The sequence below is a fragment of the Pogonomyrmex barbatus genome, unplaced genomic scaffold (genome assembly GCF_055798465.1).
Source record: "Pogonomyrmex barbatus isolate J1 unplaced genomic scaffold, ASM5579846v1 scaffold9, whole genome shotgun sequence".
Lineage (NCBI taxonomy): Eukaryota > Metazoa > Arthropoda > Insecta > Hymenoptera > Formicidae > Pogonomyrmex > Pogonomyrmex barbatus.
In genome coordinates, this window is record NW_028297193.1 from 5,315,710 (window position 1) to 5,338,500 (window position 22,791).

Here is a 22,791-nt window from a genome sequence, read left to right on the forward strand (position 1 = left end):
CGGAGGGCTTCAACTGCCCGGCCTGCGGTAGGGTCTACAAGCTGAAGAGTAGCCTGAGGAATCATCAGAAGTGGGAGTGCGGCAAGGAGCCCCAGTTTCAGTGTCCCCATTGCGTCTACAAGGCGAAGCAGAAGATGCATATCGCGCGACACATGGAGCGAATGCACAAGGAGAAGATCTACAAGCAGGAACTCGTGTAAGGGCGACGAGGGAGAGGGTGTGGAACGTCCAGTTCTCGTCGTCGGCGTCGTTTGCGGGATTCGCGCGATCGCGAGCGAGAGAGGCTAAGGCGGATCAGGAGGAAGAGGAACGACGAAGAAGAGGCACGAGCGAAAGGGCGTCTCTCTCGCGCGCGACCGACATCCGGCATACACGACTTCGAAGAGAGCGAAGCGGCGGGGGGGGGAGGGGATTGTTAAGAAGAAGGAGCTTGAGAAGAATTTTGAAGCCGGTGTACAATGACGTTAAAATAAGAATGATAAGAATTACGACGATCAGAGTTGATGAGAGCGTCGAAACTTCTGCTTCTCGGGAGAGGGGACCGCCCACTCCCTCATCTCGAATCTTGGATTCATATCTTTTTTTATCCTTTTTTAAGATTTATTATTATGTGAATCAATTAATTAATTAATTAATTAATTATTATTTTTATGTAACGAGATATATGCCGCGTGTAAACAAGAGAACGCGTCGATTTTCCATCCGGGGCGCGCCTTCGTATGGTCCTTCGGAAACTTCATCCTCGAGCCCGTCGCGACAGGACGTTCTCCCAGCAGTCCGTGCCCGACAGATCGCTCGTTCACAAACGTCTTTTTTTATATTTAAGACGTGACGTGTGAATTTACGAGAACGAAACGCGAACGATCGGTCAGCTTTCAGATGCGTTTCGTTCTCGATGACATTCGGCAGCGGAGGCGATCAAGCGCGATCAAGCGCGGGCTCGAGGCGCGATCGTTAGAAAGGATTTTTCTTCAGCGTATCTCTTCTTTTCTTCGGGACTCGCCCCGGATCGGACTGAGACCGTCCGGTAAACCGGAGCTCTTCCATAGCAACCATTCTGGTCACACTGGTTCCATATTTTTAAACGGGCGCAGCCGTGCGCGTGTGGCTCACTGGGGACATCAAAAAAAGAAACGAGAAAAAGAGAGAGGAAAAGAGATGCGAGAGTGGGTGAGAGAAAGCGAATACTCTGAAGAGATCGAAAAACGCGGCCACGTCAGCAAACCGTCCGTCGACCCGATATACATTACACACATACTCGTGCGACACATCGATAACGTATGACCGCAAGTCACGTCAGTATCAACGACGCTAAGCTCGCTCGGAAAAACAGCTCTGAATCCTCGGGGGCTGATTTTCGAAGGCGAGATCAAAACTTCATCTCTTTCAGGCCAAACTAACGGTTACGCTGTAAGATTCGCGGTAACGATGAATGCGAATGACATTAAGGATGGACGAAAGCGAACGAAAATCGTAAATGTTTTTCGTAAACTCGTATTATCATCTCGGCTTACCTCGTGAACTATTTTTGATCAACAAAAATAGTTATTTTACTCGCTTTTTTGGAATTAATTTTTATTTAAAAAATTTGTTATAATTTTGAATATGTTAACATTCAAAATTATGAACTGTAATAGAATATCTGTGAACATCTATTATATATTATAATAGAATATGTTGTAATTTTGAAACACAAGTAGAGCAAATCTCTATAACGAGTTTTCCTCTAAAAGTGTATATATATTTAAAGAGAATCTCCAAGAGAATTACGAAATTGCTGTTTTAAACCTTTCGTTTTCTTTCAAGTCCACTCGTTCATCGTTGCTAAACTCAATTTGATACACATTTAACCCAGTGAGAGATTTATTAGAGATTTTTTAAAATATATTTATAGAAAATGTCTAAAAAAAATATATTAAAATTTTTTCTATTTAAAAATTTATAATTATTTATGAAACTTGCGGGCAGGTGCTTGTAAAATTTTATTGAATTTATTGGAATATTTAGAGTAAAATTTATTATTAACATACGGTAAAATTTAATATAAAATTTATTACGAAATTATTTTTGGATGTACAGTATATATGTGTATAAAATATTTATTGCGAAGATATACATATGTCGTAAATTATAGAAAATTCTCACGTGCTATTAATAATTTATTTACTTAATCATCTAATCAAACTAATCTTTTCTCTTGCGTTTCATTATAAAATATTTGAGCGACATATTATTACAATCTTAAAATAACGCGAATTATATGTTATACCATAAATTAAGTCTTGTTATTATTAACGTAACGTTAGTCACGCGTACTACTAATTTTAGGTCTAGGAAGTATTCTGAAAATTGCGCAAAGACGAATGCAGCGTTAAACGACGGCCTGAGAGCGATGAAGAAGCTTCCACAGTCTTGTACACAGTCAAGACAGCCATTTACACTGTATTCCTCGCAGCGATGCAACCACAAGCAAACGCAGTATTAGGCACAGGATTCGCGCGGATTTAACTCCCGCATTTCCCGATATGCTTCCTTTACATACTCGAACATACCGCATAGGAGAGATAGAGAGACAGACAGAAGAAGCATCCTCATATATACGTCTTACACGTATATGTCTATACGCAAACTCACGCGTGTGAATGCAAATACGCATCGCACACGTCCTATCCGTACATACACACATACACGTACACGTATATATATTTATATACATACACATAGATATATGCCCACATTACCGCGAGGTATTCCTACAGCATTGTGATCGCCAGACTGCCAGATACACAAACGTAGATTCCTATATGATGCATTTAAGAGTATATATATTTATATTATGTAAAGTATGATTAACTCCTTTTAATTAAGCGTCCTCGTTAAGGTCCCTCGCGTATTCTTTCACACACACACGAGTCTTTATTTTTCTCCTCTCTCATATTTCGATCGCGCGCGATCGGGTCGATGGGCATGACGTTATGGCCGTGTACCGAGTACGGTGTACCGGAGTCTTTTTGCAAGCAAATTCGAGTCCTAAATAATGATAAAGCACCTCAATAATGAAGATGACTTTATTCTATTTCTGATGAGAATGTTTATCCTTCTTTAGGCAATATCTACAATCTTCTTGCTTATTAATTGGCAATAATATTTCAATTAAATTTGAAAATAATTTTCTTGTTGTATTTATCTTTTTTAAATTTAAATTTATTTGCATTTAATCTTCAAATAATAATGATATTAGGCTTTGTTGGTTATATAGAGATAATTTAAATCTCAAATTAAACCTTTCAAATAATTCAAAATCCTCCAAATCAAAATATGAAATTAATTATTTCTATTATTTCTGAAGATCTTAATCCTGGATTGATCTTTCCAAATACATTTATATTATTAATTAGTAGGAGACATCTGAACCTATAGTCTCTCCATACATTTAGCACTGTCTAATCACATATTTGATCTGGCAATAAGTTTGATTAAGCGATAAAAATCTAACCGAAGTACTGAAGTTTAGACTAAGCTTAGCCGCTGAATGTACGGTAAGAACATGAACTTTGATGCACGCTTCGATCGTTTGCTCGTTGAAATCTTCGGTCTGGCCGAATGTCGGGTACTCTAATAGACTCAGGTATCCGTACTCGGACGCTATCTGGCACCAAGTCCCGTATTCCTACGCCACGCCAAATGCGCGCGTCACGGCCGCCCGACTTTCCATACTGTAGACAATATTTATGAGACAAGCTAAACTATACTACTACTACTATTATTACTGCTATTACTACTATTACTCGTAACTCATGTATACAGTTAAGTATGCGCGACGGCTGAACGCGAACGAAGCGATAGATTTAGTTTTCTTTTCTTGTTGGGCGTGCGAGCAATCGCGCGCTCCTCAGCGAGCGGCGCTCGCGATCGATCTTGAAGAAAATCCCGACGAAGTCTCGATATTTATATCCAGTCAAACGACGGAACTTCACCTCGTCACCGAGGGAGGTTTCGTCCTTCGAAATTTCCCGGATTACGTGAGGGTGCGAGGGTGCCAACTTCCCTCGTCGAAAGATTGTAACTTATGTTACTCGTATTATAGCATTATAATACGCTGGGCGTTAATATTTTTGAATAGATTTAGTATCTTAAAATATATAAAAATATAAACAAAATGATGTAATAATAGAGCAACATGTCTTTAGGCGAGCGAATTTTTCGTTAGAACCAAGAAATTTCTTGTTTTATAATTTACGTGAAGTTTTATGAAGACACATCTTTGTGTTTTGTGCAAATTGTTGATTTTTTGCAAAATTTATAAAAATGTTTAAGTTTATAAAATATGTTTTATGTTGTTCTATGTTGCATTGATATTTCATTTAAAAATTGAATTTTCTTTTAACATACAGACAACATAAGTTACATAATCTTTGCACCCTCTATTTCAAACGGAGGAATCCTTATAGACAATAATATACATCCAGGAAATGCATTGTACGTTAAATTTCCAACAAAGTTCTTTAATAATTATTCTTCAAACGTTAATTATTAAAAAAAAAATAACTTCTTCCATTTTTGAAGGTAAATTAAAATATATAAATTACTGAATGCTTCAAATTTAAAATTTATATATTGAAAATTTTTTGTAAACGGACAAAATATTTTAAAAAATTATATTCTTTGGAGAGTGCTATGTAAGAACGGAAGAAACTTTGGCTCGACTTCCTGGATGGTATCAGCTCCACGGTTTGGAGCCAGATTGTAGGCCAGAAGGACTCGTCTTCCGTCCAAGTGCAATAACTATTGATAATCTATCCTTTCGGTCCCGCGCTACTAGAACCGACGCAATCCGCGTGGTTTCTCGCAAATCATCGGTGGTAGTGTCTCATTCCAGACTTCGTCCGATCGATCGATCGATAGCGGCCGCACGCTGATGCGTATCATATAGTAAGCGAACAAAAGATTAAGGCATCAGAAAGAAAAATAGAAAGAGGGACGGAGAGGCGAGAGGAGATCTCAGTGGGAGAAAGAGAAGGGTATGAGAATGAAAGAACGATTTTGATTGGAAATCGACATTCACTCGTTCGCCGATTGCCGGGTGGTTAATGAGGGAAGAGAAACGGAGATCTAAGACCAGGGAGGGAAATCGTAAAATTGATATAAATGTCATCACTCGAAACAGGGGACGAGTACAATGTTGATTATGACGTTAACGACGACGAGAAGAGAAGAAAGAAACGATGATGTCGATGATGGCATCACGTAGCAGTTAAAAGAGAGCGGTGACATGGTAGACGATAAAGTTAATCGATAAATATGATTATGGATCGATGATATATAGTTATTGAATGATAATTGATAATACTACTGCCTCACGAGGCCTTGATGAATGGCGGCGGTCGAGAGAAATATGATATAAGAAGTAGATGTGGGACTGGCTACAAAACGACACAGTGCTCGAGATGAGTCTCATGATAGTAGACGCCAACGGACCGCCGTCATCGACGGAGATTACTAGATTATTAGGAATGTAAGAGTACTATTAGGTAGGCCCTAGCTCTTAATGACTCTTTTTTCTATGTTTTTTCTAAGAGGAAAGGAAGGGAGCGCGCGCCTAGGACGTTTTTCTTTTCTCGCGAGAACCTTTGTGGTCGCGCCGATCCGAGGAGACGTGTAAAGAAACAACTAAAGGATATAATTAGAGAAGATAAATTGAAGGCAAGAATGAGAGTGCCAGCAAAAGGAATTGTCGTGTGGACAACAACGAAAGTGATAATTATAGTGATAAAATCGAGGAGAGTAGTGAGATATCGTTTGGTAAAAAGAATAGGAGAAGCGATTGGGGAAAAAAGAAACTTGCAAGTAGCGACGCGAAATAATATATATATATATATATATATATATATATTATGGTTATTTCTTTATGAAATTAATATTATTTCATCGCTTAATTAATCGAACAAATTTTTTTCGTTAATGAAACAATTAAATCGGCGGGTTAAAAAAAATACACGTAGAATCGCGGATAATATATCGAAATTATTTTTTCATAGAAGACCTCGTGTGCCTTGTTATTACAATTAAACTTTACAGTGAACATATTTACATTTTTACACCAATCTTTATCTAACTGTAGATTATTAAAAGCATTTTAAAATACACATACAAACAAGAAATTTTTATTGGTATCAGTTATTAATTTTAGAAATATCGATTTATCGAATTAAAGAAAAATTAAAAATTTTTTTTTAATATTTTGATTGCAAAAACCAAGTTTTGTGGAGACACATTTTATCTAAATTAAATATAAATGATACCAAAATTACATATAAGATTAAAAATGTCTACTAATTAAAATAGATGATTTTTTTATAAACTTAATCAATTAAAAAAAAATCTATTTTTGTAATTTTAACGATTTTTATTACAATCTTCTAATTACTGATTCAATTTTAATTTTGGATAATATAAAAAGTAAAATTTATGCATAAAGTATATGAGAAAAATGCACAATTCTCTTTAAAATCCGTTTTATTTTTATTTTTAATTTATATTATTTGAAATACGAGAAAATAATATTCCGCCGGTTTGTCAAGATTCACGAATTATGAAGACTATTAGAATCAAATCTATCAGAAATTATAAAAATGAGATGTCTCATAATTTTTTACATTTTATTATATGATAAGTTGCCTATTATCATAATTGTGCCAAGTTTCTATAAATTGCTCCTTTGATTGTTGATCGAAAATACACCGATCTATGAATAGCGTTTTACATTATTATGCTTATGTTTTACATTATTCTTTATTTTATGATTAATAATTTTTATACATTCCATTTATTCAAATGCTAAAGTATGAGTTAATACTTTAATAAAACATGATTTTTCATATAACTAACTAATTAATAGTATACACTTAATATTTAAATTATTTAAATATTTTTTTGAACAAATAATATATCTTGAAGTCATGTAAAAAAGATATATATAATTAACCGTAAATTTTTTTTTTTTATTATCAGACAGATATTATTTTCTACAGAAAATCTTTTGATCTATGTGAAAAACGCTATACCATGTGACCGGAGTTTCGAGAAAAGAATACCGATTATTAATATTGATTATAAGCTCATTATTTTCCCTGGCTAATTGGATTTAATTTGGAATTTAAGTGAATGTAATCATTACGCATTAATGAGTAGAATAGAGACAGAACATTAGGTAAGGAATGTGATGGCTATTGATCGAACTATGGAGACTCTTCCTTCGTTGTATTTTCCCTTCGGGTATTCGACTCGTTTTCTCTTCGTTCGAATACGTCTGCACGCACTTACGACAGCTTGCACGCTCTTGCTTTGCTCCGTTCAAAATTTTACGTACAAAGGAAAAGAAGTGTAGAAGAAAAGCGACGAGAGCGACGGCAACGACGACGACGATGTAACGAAAGAAGAGAAACGTAAAGACGGCGCGACCGTGTCGCGCTGACGATATTTGTAATTCCCTATACATGTGCCTTCGAAATGATTAAAAAAGAAAATGCGTGAAACACAAAAAAAGACGGAAAAAAGAAGAACAGAGACGGCAAGCGAAAGAAGGGTGAGAGATGGGGGACGAGAGAGGAAGGGAAAAGATAAAGATCTTTATAATCGTCCGAGTGATTCGCCATCGCGATTTTCCGCGGCGATGACGACGAGGTCGACGCAGAGCGTCCATGCGAAATCATTCGGCTGGCTGCCACGATTATAGATCACAGCGAGTCACACAGATAGAGATATGTCAAAAAGAGTAATGAATGATACAAAAAAAAAAAAAAAGAAAACGAGAAACAGAAGAGCGAAAGGATTCGGGAAGAAGCAAAACCGATTACGAAACTGTCGCGTGAAACGCGTAGATTCGCGTGTTCGCCGCGAAACTTTAAAGGGGGAAAAAAAAAGGAAAAAAAAAACTGAAAATGAGAAGAAAAATTGAAGAGAACGTGACCATATGAGAGACAGAGAGAGAGAAAGTGGGCGAAATAAGAGTGGGAGAAATAAACGTGAGATAAAATTTCGTAGATTTGAAATATAAATAAGCAAAAAAATATTATATGTATACATATATAGATATATATACACAAGAGTACGTAGGTGAAGCGTCTTAAATGCTTTTTACGAATTGATCTTTGTGTTATTTACACAGCTTTTAATCAGGTCTAACTCGAGTCTTGCGCGTAATCATTGGGCTTATTAATCTCTTTCTAATTAGGTTTTATATATACGGCGATTACACGGCGATCGCGTCATGCGAAGCGAGGAAAAAAATTTCTCGCGTTTAGATACGTACGTAATTTTTTTTTTTTTTTTTTTTTTTTTTTTTTTTTTTTTTTTTTTTTTTTTTTTTTTTTTTTTTCGGTTTTGGTGTCGGTTTGGGAGATTGGGAAAACTCTAACCGAAATAAAAGAAACAGTTGCAAAAATTAAATTGACTAGGATATCGTGATGAAGTTCGAGAGAAAACGAGGCGAAACGCGATCATAATTATTTTATTTTGACATGTCTGTTTCTGACCTCATTGAATCCCTAGTTCCTCGACGGAATGTTCGAAAAAATTATTCAGCTTAATTAGATTAATATCGCTTTTTGCTACGAGAAGAACATACTTTATACTACAATTATATTCTATTTTCAATACATAAAAACAAAATAACTTCCTATCGTGTAACATCGTATAATAAAATTATAAAAATAATACAAATAGAAGTAAAGTTATCCTGATTGGTTTACTTTTGACATTATCTTTACATATATATTTTTTTTTTCTCGAAAACTAATAAAAATTCAATTTTCCAAAGTTATTTTATAAAAAACTTTGCATTTAAATTATTCTTAAAATTATTTTATATATTAAATATCTCTCAATTTTTCAAAGTTTATTAATTTAAAATATTTTGAATATATACAAATATAAAAAATGAACGCGTTCTCTCTGCAGAAGCGATAATAATCATATGTCAAGAGCATTTGCAGTGACTCGATTTCTTAACATTCGCGATTATTCGACAATACATGATATTTACAGCTTGGAACTAGAATAATTTTTATTATTCTCCGCCTTGAAACAGATGATATTACATATTGTATTAGACGTTTGTCACTCGATTTCAAGCAACAGAATGGCATTGGGTTGTTCCAGAGTTGTCTTGGCATGGCTCGATTTTCAGTTTGAATTATTCGATCAGCACATTATTCGAACCATTTTTTATCATATGGTTTGTGCAGAAAATTTGATTGCGTTTTTATGCGTTTTGTGACGATTTATGAGATGCGCTACGTGTGATATTTAGATGCTAAATTTCTTTCCAGGTCGGTCGTCCGAACGGCACAGAAACTCGCGATTTTAGGATAAAAATACATTTCGGCGTTGTATAGATAACAAAAGATTTATTTTTTTCTCGAATTAAACGCGGCGCGTTTATTGTTAAAAATTTATTTAACAATGCGTTTATTGAAAGTTATGTAGAATATTGTAAGAATATCTTTAGGACGTAAGAATTCCCGGTTTTGTCGTGCCTGTGACAGACAATTGACCGCCCTTTTTTGTGTTTTGCACTTTTTGAGGGAGAACAAAAATTTTCTTTAGGCTGAAAGCAGAGGGAGGAGGGGATGAAGCGAAGGATAGAAAAGAGATTTATATATGAAATATAGTACGGAACGTGAGAAATGTTACACGCATGCCATCCGGATATTTAGAAAGTACAGTGCTTTATTTTTTTGAAAAAGAAAGAGATAGAAAAGTATATTATCCTATCCGCGAGTAGGAATGAGAAAATTTATAAGCGTCACACATTCACGTTTCTCAAAATATACGAATAGATACGTGGTTTATGTCGCGATATGGACAAGATGGGGGATTCTAGTGATGAACAAAAATTTTTCGTCGTCGAAACTAATTCGTCGATAAAAGGACAAATTGCTTGATAATTAAATCTCAATCGCGTGTCACAGATTAATGGACCTTGCCAATTCTAAAAATTATGGATATTATATCAACACATATTACATCGAAAATTTCAACAATTTATTAACAAATTTAAAAGAAATTTTTTAATTATAAAAAAACTATCGTAAGTTTTATTCCGGGCCTAATTAACACAAATGTGGAATTAAAAGTTAATTAAACGACAAACTATAATATTTAGATCAACATTATAAGTAAATTAATCAAATATCTGTTAAGAGGAACTTTTAGTCAAAATTCACGAATTATTCTATCAGTAAAATTTAATCTATTGGTAATGAAATATCCTTTATTTAATTTTTATATTATTGAAACGACGTATTATGTGAAATGCTCGAAATAAATGTGGTATAATTTAGAAATCCAATTTATCGTTCTGGAATCGGTACACGCGTGCTACACATTTTGACAAATATTGAAACGCATATAACTTCATCTTATTTTTTATTGTATTACTTTTGAGAAGCCTATTAATACGTTTAGTTTGAGAGCGAGAATGGATGACACTAAATGAGAGAGATATAGAAAGAGATATAAGAGATAAGAAAGAAAGCGAGAGAAGAAATAGCAAACACGATAAGATTCTATTCTAAAAATTTATATATGATAGATGTATATTATAAATATATATATATATATATATTGGAAAAATGCAGACGTATTTACTAAGAGCTTTTGCGATGGCAGAGAATGAATGTAAAGCGATCCGCTTAATTCCCAAGTGATGTAGAAAAAGTCCAATGGAAATTTTTCAACGAGCAAAGCTTTCAATTAGGAGCTTGATGAATATAAGAATTACGCGGGTTTTATGTCGCTAGCGCAAACAATGCAATTGTAAACCACGTTGGTATGAGCTTGTTGCTGTCGTTTTAAATGAAAATTGCTACCGTTGGATCTGCATCAATTAGGAATTACGCAGCTCGAATTGTCGGCGAGATATTAGGGAAGCGAATTTTGTGGCCCTGCGATCAAGAATCGACGTTCTTCGGCGATCGGGTTCGGCATTTAGATCTTAAGGTGTTGTGTAGGCATAAAAAGAAATTTATTTAAAAAGATTACAGACAAGCATGTCTAAAACTTGCGTCGACGCGCAATGCTGAAGGGCAAGCCTGTGACGATTCATTCGCCATTTTTGCGTAACGTACGAGGCGATGATCTTAGCGGGCCTCTCTCATCGATAAAGAAAGAGCTTTCGTTTTTTTATTATATGTATGTTTTTCTCGCAATTTTATTAATCATATTTATACTGTCAGCCGCTGGTAGAATATCCCACGCGCAGAAGAACGATCGAATCGCAAATTTGAAGACCGGATAGAAACGCAGAGGATTCTACGTACACGGCTGCTGCTAATTTGTACTAAATCTAGTCGAAATTGATAGATCGATGTGTTGGCACGGCAATATGGACGGTAAACGATTTTCGGAATCACTTTTATTATTCAGCACACTATTAAATATATCGCAGAAATATATATGCACGTCCACATTGTCTTTGGATCAACTGAAAATATGTTAGAGACATAATTTTGAAGAAAAAAAAAAAAGATCTATCCGGTCTTTGAGGAAAGCTTGAATGTTAAATGAGAAATTGCATAATAGCTCGATCTTTTCAATTATCTTCTTCGAACATCCATTGATGATGACTCGTTTTCGCAGGGCGACCAATTCATTCTAACGAACGTACTATTACATTAAGAAGAGAATATTGTGCTGCAATTAGATCGTTAATCAGCCCGAAGGTATGTTACATCTATGTAAGAAGATAAAGAGAGAGAGAGAGAGAGAGAGAGAGAGAGAGAGAGAGAGAGAGAGTCGGTGTGAATGAGAGGGAAACATGCAGGGGCGCAACGATGATGGAAGGTGAACGACACGAGAAACGATTGTAACTACAGTTCGACCACCCATCGCAGAACCCCTTTAAGCGATTTTTCACGAGAAGAGAACACGTGAGAAGAGAAGGGAATGATCGCGGGAAAATAAGCGAATAGAGATGTAGGAAATGGCGAAACAGAAGCAAATAGCGCGTACGAGGGAGAGACGAGAAAGTCGAGACAAGTAGGTTTTGAACCGAGAGAGCCTTGTGTTAAGTGCCTTCAAAAGTACGACTTAGATTTTAGGCTATAGAAGAAAAGAAACAAAAGAGGCGCTGGGCGCGTCCAGCTGGAAATTTACGGATTTTTATGGTATTATTCGGCCGGGCGTCGTCAATTTGTGTGAAAGATTTCGATACGCGACACAGCTACTCGACGTATATCTTGAAAAAATTGATATAAAGTTTGAGCTTTTTTCTTCTACTTTTTTTGGATCTAGTCAAATAAAATACATCTTAAAAACGTCAATAATAAATATCTTACGATGTTTCGTTTGAATAAATTTGGGAAAGATTAACGAAACGTACAAGTGAGGAAAATTTTAGGATTGCGTTTTTTTTTTTTTTTTTTTTAAATTAACGTAATTATTTTTTCTTTTATTCAGTTTTTTCGTAACAGTGATTCGATATAAGGACGACATTTTTTAATGTAGAAAGAACTGTGGACGAGTAGCTTTATCGGTCGAAATCTTCGGTGACGTCCCGCGTACATCTCGAGACCAGTGATATTTTTTTAGAAATTATTTATTTATGCCGATGGAAAAACGGAATTCAATCTCAATTACTCGCCTTTATACTGCCAATACATCCGCTAAGACGACTCACAACCTTCGTTCGGTCCACCTGTAATCAACCACCATGCCCGCCACGTGATATTTTTCTTTCCCGATTTTCGCAACAACCGCAATATGTGTGTGATCATTTGCGTTTTACTTTACGTCATTTCCGTATTTATTCCTTGCATAGATCATGTTTCTTACGCATTTTCATTGTTCTCTTGTAACGTTATCTCCCACGAGATATGAGTATGCCACACTTTTCTCGGGTTCCTTTGCATTTCGACTTTTTTTTTTGTTTGTCTTTAATTGACAGTACAATTATCTGTAATAAATAATAGCGAAGTCCAAATCGCGCCATCGCGCGATTTGAGCATCGAGTGCGGCACGTCGCTTCGACCAGCGTCCGAAAATCTCTCATTCTCACTTCGACTCGATCGAAGACGCAATATATCGCAATATACCGACTTACATATTATACGTACAACATACCACATCATCCGCAGATAGTACCATAAACATTTTTATTTTTTAAGAGGACCCTCGATGGGCGTGTCGCACTCGAATTTAAGTACGATACTCTTAGTACAAGCACTCAGTACTCGACTGTACAGAAATAGATAGAGTGAAAGAGCGAAAAGAGAAAGAGAGTGAGAGAAAGAGAGATAGAGCGAATGTGCAACAGTGTGAGCGAGAGAGAGAGAAAGAGAGTGTGAGAAAGAGGAACACGTAAAAGTAAACACAATTACAACTTCCGCTCAGCGCCTCAAACGCAAAACATACTACTTGTAATCGTAACTTCTTTGTCGCCATGTATTTGCCAACGAACGATGATTTATTAATTATTATTTTTTTTTTCTCTTTTGCCTTCATTTTATTATTAATATTATTTAGAGAGCAACAATTATTAACACTATGATGATAACGATAATCTTTCTAGATACTTTTTTGCTTGTTCTCTTGCGACAATTTCACAGCGACACACACACACACACACACACACACACACACACACACACACACACACACACACACATATATGCATATCACACGTGCACATACACATACGACGAGATGTGAACATATACGAAGATCACCCGTTCGCGGTAAGACAATGTGATTTAGCGAATTGCGAATTTCATCGTCGCGTCGCCGTTTAACTGGCGTTCCTTTGTATCACGTAAGAAGAGTCGCTTGCTTAAGGAACTCACAGGAAACGCTGGGTCGGTCTCGAACTCGCATCGGAGCTCGCACCTCTCGTTCTTCGCATGAAATTGTAAAGAAAATCGGAAGAAATCCGAAATGTGCGAGGAGGGACTCGCGAGATCCCGCGTTGATCGCGACAGACCGAACGTTCAAGTCCTGTCTTTCTATTACCGTGCTTCCTTTCCGTTTTTTTTTTTTCTTTCTTTCTGTATACACATATCACCTTTTGGACTTTTTGAACATTCCAAAACGCTTGTTTCCCTCTTTTTTTTTTTTGTCAATTTGTAGAGCGCCTTGTATTCAATTTAGAGCAAAATAAAGTCTAGAAAGGCAATACCTCGGCCGCGTTTTCTACACCTCCCGTAATTCTCATCTCTCACCTCTTCAAGAATTTTACATCACGTGAGATTCCAAGCGAGATTTCATGTACGAACAGCAATCATATAGTTAGTGACGTTGGATGTTCAAACGTTATATTTATTATTGGTAATTTGTTCATTAATTCACGTCATGGAAACGGTCTGTCCTATCTTTATAATTAAAAATTTCAAATGGACCGTCTAGCATTTCTATTTTAAAATAAAAGTAAGAGAAAACTTTTCTCATTCGTATAATTAAGAAGCGATAATATCGATTTGTAACCTTGAACTTATATTTTCTTATCTTTTTAATTCGTGAGTATTATTGCAGAGCAATTTTATTAAAATATATTTGATATAATTTTCAAAATCTCTATATTTTACTTCAAAGTAGAAACTCCTTAAAGTATAATGTGACAAAGAATGTCTTTGTAGGATATCGGCGAGAATACAGAAGATACAGCTTTGAGTCTCGTTTAAAAACACAGAATCTTTTCAGAGCCGATTATCATTTCCGCATACTGACTAGTTCAATTTTTTGCAGGTGCTGCAATCGATGGCGTAAGTCTCTGCGCAGGCTTTAAGAAGACTCACGAATTCTCGTTATTCGAACGCAACGGAAACTTAAAGAAGAAGAAAAAGAAGCGTCGCAGAATTTTTTGAAGAAATGTAATCGTAAAATAAAAAAAAATGCAAAGAAATAAATTCATGAGTATTAATATCCTAATCCTGATATCGATTGCTATTAACATTTTATGTATAATATTGATTAATATTATTTGATTAATCTTATTTGAGACAAACAGAATGAATTAGAGTTTCAGAGGACAGGCGATGTTGAAGAAAACCGTCAAGGCAGTGGTGCACAGAAAAATTCTACAATTCGTCATCAACTTGGAAACTCTTCAGTATGATGTGATAAGATAGCAGGATTTCAACTGTGCATCGTGATAAAAGAATATTTTAGAGTCATATAAAACAAATGCTGATTCGCCAATTCTAAAATCTTCTTTCATCCCGATGTAAAATTGGTAGTTAAATCTGATCTCATTTTAGGATGTGTCACACTCCGACGGATTTCGTAAATCGGTCGCGACATATCGACTTATAATATCTCACACACCAACGACCTTTCTTAGCTAGACAACCCACGAGAAGGCCCCATTGATGAGTAGTTAATCATTCCCACCGTCGAGAATCGCCCCCTACTTCCTTGGTCCCGACGCCACATGCTCGTTGTTGCTAAGCTTGAGATCTTGAATGTCTTTTTTTTTTTTGTTGGCATGGCCCGCGCCGTTGTAAAGAGTACAGTAATCACGCGTGGCCCCCGCCTGAACGGGGGGGCACCGCGCATACGCAATCCCCGCAGATCGCAATAACTAATCGCACCGTCGACACGTCTGCTTGCGTCTTTTGCAGGTTTCTTCGCCGGCCTCGGCTGGACCGGCGAGGGCTCGCGCCGCGGCTCGAGGAACGCGAACGCCGCGACGACGACGACGACGTCGTCGTCGTCGGCGGCGGCCGCGGGCGACGTGCCGGCGCCGCTGACGCCGCAGCGTCGTCCCAGGTTGCACTGCCCGCCGCGGCACGCGGCCAGCCGCAACAACAATCACCCCGGCATCAGCAGCAACAGCAGCAGCAGCGGCGGCGGCGGCGGCGGCGGCGGCGGTGGCGGCCTGGTGCACCACGATCGTCGGCACAACTGCTCGAGGTGCGGTAAGAGCTACAAGAACGCCTACATCCTGAAGCGGCATTTGCTGTACGAGTGCGGCAAGGCGCCGTCCTTCAGCTGCCCGCACTGCGCCTTCAGCTCCAAGTACGAGCGCAACCTCAAGGCGCACATCAATCATCGGCACGTCGACCTGCAACCGGCGCTGCCCGGCATCGTCGTCGGCCAGCGGGAAACGCGTCATCAACACGGCAGGGAGTGACTCGCCAGGGTCTGCGAAGTCGCGATATAAAACGACATGTTCGTTCGTCTTCGATTGTAGGACCCGAATTCGGTTGCGATCGCTATGTATTCGCGATTGGGGGCTGAAGGTATGCCAAATCCGAGTGTCAAATTCAAGTCGAATCAGCGACCGATCGTTTAGATATTTGCGAGACGAATGCGAGAAGTTTATAATATTTAGAGACGCAGAGCAAAGAATCAAATGGCAGATTTCTCGTGTGAATATCTAAACGATATCATATCGCGTTTTGAACATTGAGTCCCAAATGGATTCAAAAGTATCAGCTTTTTTACCATTTTTGGAAGGTGCTGATAAAATAGAAAATAATTTACGAGTGTTTTGATGCACTTTAAAAAGAGCTTGCAAGAAATATGAAAGATCTTTCTTTTGTGAAGCTTTTTATGTATCTTTTTTTTATATCTAAGATAACAAATTATACAACTTCTTTTTACAATATTGCAAGAATGTATAATCATATATAAACTCTATGATGAATAGAGTTTCTGTAAGCTGAATGTTAATTAAATTTTTGTTAATTTAATTTTAAAACATAATGTTACGTTCTTATCGTCAAAGCGTGTGCCAAAGAAATTAAGTCTTTTAACTTATGCTCTCTTTCTATTTTACCTTTTTTTATTTTATCATATTTTCTTTTATTACTTGAACTTAGTATCGCGTGACAAGTAATTTAGAATAAGACAGATATTTGAAAAATCTATATCAAGGATATGTTTTTGTCTAGCACTGAAACATTAGCGATGTGCATTACGTAAGACAATATATATTTCAACCGCTAAATACTAAGATTTTAAAAGTCCCTTGTTCAATATTTATTTTTCAGAATAAGATTACGGCGCAGCTTATTCGTCGTACGATATTATAAAATGGAAGGATAAAAAGAATGTTTTAATTAAGAAAATAATAAAGTAAATGTTAAAAAAAAAAACATTAGTAATCCGCCACCGTGGCGCGAAGCTAGCTAGCTTGTTGGTTCCCGTTTAACAATATATAAATGGCTAAAAAGTCGAATAAAAACATTGTTGAATATTGCAGATTTAGAGAAGTGTGCCAAGAAAGTGTGAGAAAATCGCATCATTCTACCTGTTACATTTTTCTCAATGATTAATTCCGAATTACTCCGCTTTACTCTGTGCTTCTTACTCTTTTCACCAGTTTGAAAACACAATAAATAGTTTAAAACAGATTAAAAGGGACACTTTTTTGGAACATCTTCAAATCTTCTGCAGATTGCTAAATTGCCCAATTATTTTTATACTAATTATAAGTGATACTAGAGTCACTCTAGTGGGATTTAAACGTAGGTGGTTCCACCTTGATCGTCAGTCAAGTAGGACGAAATTCTCGGTGCAACGAAATACCCCCGACACACGTAGATTACCGATCCTAGCTGTCTAATTCAGCCTAGCTTAAGAATTGTTAATCTAGTCAGATCAGTTTTCTCATTGTCTTTGGACGGAATAATTTCAATGGTCTACAATCGATACAAAGAAGTCTTGGCGGTAGATATGTATACAAATCCACACGTACACACTTTATAAATAAATTAAATTTTAGTTTCTGGACTGATAAACAAAATTATTGGCAGAATTAATAATTGCCATATATCAATTATTAATTATTAAATTACAATTTAATGTCTTAATTATCAAAAATGTTTGCATAAATAAATAAATTATATGCTATAGTCTGCAATAATTAAAACAATTATTCTATCAAAGTTTCTTCTTCTTTTCCTACAGATTATCCCAAGATTTCTAATATTTGAGTATCGAAAGTATATTCCTCGTTATCGTCCGAGACAATATTAAATAATTCTTGTCTATCGTAGAATTGTGTGTAGTGATTGCGAACTAATGGATACACCAACGAATTTTCCCAAAAACATAATTGTGACGATTTAATGTTTGGCAACATAAGAACGAAATTAATAGGAAGAAATTAATTGGAAGCCATGACATGGGAAATTCATTAGGCATGTTTGCATCTTTCTATCTAAATTAGAGTTGTCTAATCTAAAAACGGCCTATGCAGGTCGCATTCATACAAAATCTATTCTACATTACTACATTCAAAATAGAGAATATATTTAAATCAAAAAGAGATACACATATATATATATATATATATATATATATATATGTGTGTGTGTGTGTGTGTGTGTGTGTGTGTGTATTGTATATATCATATAAATATACATTATACGCATATGACATAATACTAATAATTTACAATGATATATTATGATGTAAAAAAAAATTATAAGTCATATACTTCGCAATTAAAAAAAGGATGTCCTTCTTGGTCGGGACAAATAATCTTTTAAGCTCATTTCTGATCCATTTCAATGAAAAATTTAAGACTTCGTAAATATTAATCAGATACGATCAAGTGATCTAAATTAACAATTATTTAATAACTCGACATTTCTTTTTATATAACTTGTTTTTTTATAAATTAGATTAGAATAATTTATTATTGCACATTATATTTCCTCAGAAATAGAAAAAGAGTTCGATGAAATCTTATATATATATATATATAAGGTGCAAATTTATGACCATTTTCTCTCATTAAAACTAATTAATTTCCATTCTGTTTACGATGAGAAATTAATGATGTTAGTTTTTTATTGTATTATTCTGCGCATTATTTTGATAATTAATCATAAAAATTGTTAATCTGCGATAAATACGATCGATGTAAATATCAATACAACGAGGCGGTGCGAGCGTCATTTCAAAAATTATAGTCAAGAAATGTTCGTAAGAGTTTTGATAAAATGATCTGCGCGTGAGCCTAACATATGAGCTTCCTTCGAGATCCAACGAATTCAAGAATAGGATCAAGGACCAAAAAAATCAATAAAGTACCGTCACTATTCTAGTCAAGCCTTGTCCCGACCAAGAACATCACAGGGCAACTATATTGAATATTGAAAATCTGGTATTTATTCTACAGATCTTGGATCTCTATTACTCTCTTTCTCTGTCTTTCTCTCCACGCAATATTTATCTTCTCGTACCTATCTATTTTTCTCTTTGTGCTAGAAACTCGTAATCTCGAGCTAAGCTCTTTCTTACATCTTGAAGAAATCTCGAATAATCTCAATTTAGATGTAGATGTCACATCGACGATCGATCTATATCTGTACAGTCGCGTCGATCTGTGTCTGTCGACTATCTCTCAACTAAACTCACTCGATTGTCTGACATTTCACGATCGTCCGATCGGTATTCCGGTCCTGAGACGAGACACCGACTTTGGATCATCGGCTCGCGCGACATCCTAGAAAAATTCAACGAGCAATGGGAAATGTTCCCGATATTCTTCGCGCAAAATATCGATCGGAATTGCTCGTGAAGAGAAAAGAGCGCGGCTGCGGACCTCTCAGCTTCTAACGTGCTCCTCCTCGTTGACTTTGAAAATTTCGAAAGGATCTTACACGTCCGGGCGATCTTACGTTTCCGCTGACCTTGTAAATTTTTCTCGTCTCGTAAATTTTTCTTTTCCTCATCTTTCTTACGAAAATCAAGTTATTGATAAGGGGATTCTCGTGTGTCGTCCAAACCGACTCCATGTGCCTAAAAATGTGATCAAAATACGCTGTTGTAAAATGCGACGCTCGTGTGCGTCGCATTTAACGTCTAGTTTCTTGTTATGCTACAGGGATTCGTCGGTCCTCCCTCGATATTCGATCATTCTTCCGTTTTCGGAAAAGGCGAGTATTCTGATATTCGGCACAAATAATTTATAGGAGTGCGTGAACAATTCAATAAGATCTGTTTCAGCAATAATCAAAATGATACACTTTTTACTATGTGTAGGACAACGGAAGTTATATATATATTTGACATCTTTCTTAGAATCCATGGAATATTTCTTTTTTTTTTTACCATTAAATAAATCTCCTATTATTACGGATATGATCGAATTTGCTATTTTGTGGAAAATTACTTGATATAAACATAAGTTATAAATGATTAATTTATTAAAAATACTACGGTGAAATTACAAATTATTATTAATTAAAAATGCTTCTCGGATTAGTATGAGGAAAAATAAATTTGAAATAAAATTCGGGACGAAATTTTAAATGAAAATATGATATTAATTCATCGCTAAGTTTTACCCTTTTTTTAAAAAATAAATAGTTACAACAGTTCTTATTATTATTATTGTCATCTATACAAATAGCGAAATGTTTTCCACATGTCATGTGGCGAAAAAACTTTCGAGAATAATTACGAGATAAGCGAGCGATTGCATTTATGCATCGCTGTTATATAATTCTTTTTTATAAATGCAAAGTGCGTTTGACGTTGTTATTATACAGTCATTAATACAGCATAATATCGATCCCGTACGAAACGTGAAAGCGAACGGAATGTGTCTTCCAAGTTTTCCTTGTTATCGAAGCCGAGTAGAGCCGAAATACAGCACGAGAGAGGAAATATATGTTTTTCGCGCGGTTTTGGCAGTTAAATAAATCGGGAAAGCGAAACGGAATATACAGTGATGGAAAGACTGAAAATAAAAGAGCGAAGAGAAAAATGCATGAGAGTGTGAGAGATATATATATACATTTGTTATTAACGCATGGACGATGCAGATGTGCGAGTGTCTCATACGTTCTTTGAGCGTTACAATTTTTCTCTCGCATGTCGATCAGAAATTTTACATCTTCAGTTTCAAATCTTGGAACTGAATGTTAATCGTGAACGATTATCTTGACAATTTAAAAATTTCATTGTTACATTGTGAAGTCCATCTATTGTTAAAATTAATTTGTTCGATTATTTTCAATAACATGATCTAAAAATAATTATTTTTAAATAAAATATAATAGAAATAAATTTAAAACGCGCATTAACTTGTTGATGAGCGTTGATGAGATTAACATGACAATTTCATCGGCATGCGAGATAACCGAAGAACAAAATTGTAATTGAAGCGCACGCATTCGCGTCGATCTTGCGATTTTTGTGCCAATGTAAGTGAGGTCAGCTATTATGCAATACTCGAGTATCGTGCAAGCCAGTGAGGAACGGCTGTACACGAGATGCCTATAGAGTTATTTTGAAGCCACCTTATATATATAGATAATATAAGAAGATAAAGAAGAATATATATATATATATATATATATATATATATATATATACAGAGAGTGATGAAAAAGCAAAGATTCTATATATATATATATATATATATATATATATGTATATGTATATATATATATATATATATATATATATATATATATACACGTATATGAATACGAATACACGTAGACACACGCGTATTAGCTATATATGTAAATATACATTATGGTATATATATATATATATATATATATATATATATATATATATATATACACACGTATATGATTTTGGACTGAACCAGTCCAGAGGCAACGCAAAACCAAAGAGATACCTCTAGTCGTTAAGGTGATCGATGATAATAATTAGTACATAAGCGTTTTGGCTCCTTTACATTGTTGGGAGTTCTTCCGGTTACATAACTATACAAATAGAAGACGAAGAACAACGGGAATTCCATTTAACATCACGTATCGCGATTTTTCACATATTTTTCACACGCAGTATTTCGGTGCCGTAAAAAGGATTGATGTCCGCGTTGTAAAATTGAGGCTAATTTGTATACTGTTGCAATTTACGACGAAGTATTTTGTTTTAAGACTACACATCACGCGCGACGTGTCCCTTAACCAATTTTTGTGTTCTCCAATTTTTTTTTTAAGTGATATAAACAGTGTTACATGGAATCCCCATTAAAAAATGGCGATATAATATTACTGAATAAACGGCCGAGAAAAAATGCGTAATATTGTTCATTAATGTAATATATCCGAGATATATTTACGATTTAATTCACAATCTCATTAGATTATAAATTGACAAAATAATTTGTATTATTCGAATTTTATGTTTCAACTTACTCGTATCTTTAATACTTATATATTTTATTTTATAATTTGATTGTTTATGATATCAAATGCGACCCGTAAAGTAAGTGCGGCCAATTTTTGCTTTACATGCATGTAATGTATTTACGCGCGTTATACGTCTATATGATATATCTTTTCTAATTTATGGTTGTTTGTGAACAATTTGAATCATTATCACCACTTGTGATGATGTGAGTGTATAATTAATAATCGTTGTGTTAGCAAGAATACTTGACAAATAATAAAGAAATAAATTTAATTATTCAGTCAGACAGATTTTCTCCACGTGTCGTGATAAATTTTTTTATCGTTAATTCAGATTTCCTTATCGTTTTATCATTTTTCAAAATCTCATTTCTGATATATGTGCGATTCGCGATTATTAAACTAAATTGATTTTGTTTAGTAATTATTGTGATAATTCCATATTGTAAATTTATGATTATATTTACGTATATACGTTTTGTTTATTGTCTCAAAAAGTAAATTACATTATAAAAAAAATTCGTGATATTTTTATATATAAAAAACTACATATTCGTATATTTGAATATATTTTTTTAAAAGACATTTGTTCATTATATGATTGACGTTATTATTGTATTGTATTGTTTTCATCATACTGAAATACTTCTTGCATTTTGTGTTTTCA

At 35.2% G+C, this 22,791-nt stretch overlaps 1 protein-coding gene across 9 annotated transcripts in view; it reads left to right on the top strand.

The window, feature by feature from the left end:
• The window catches only part of LOC105429033 (uncharacterized), a 222,470-nt gene that overhangs the window by 159,604 nt on the left and 40,075 nt on the right, over window positions 1-22,791 (top strand). The window contains exon 7 of one of the 9 annotated variants that reach the window (XM_089084963.1): window positions 15,615-22,413. The exons of the other annotated variants lie outside the window; for them this stretch is intronic. Coding sequence (XP_088941089.1) covers window positions 15,615-16,126 — 512 coding nt within the window. The 3' untranslated portion in view covers window positions 16,127-22,413. Of the gene's footprint in view, window positions 1-15,614; window positions 22,414-22,791 lie in introns of those variants that run through there. 9 annotated transcript variants of the gene reach the window in all.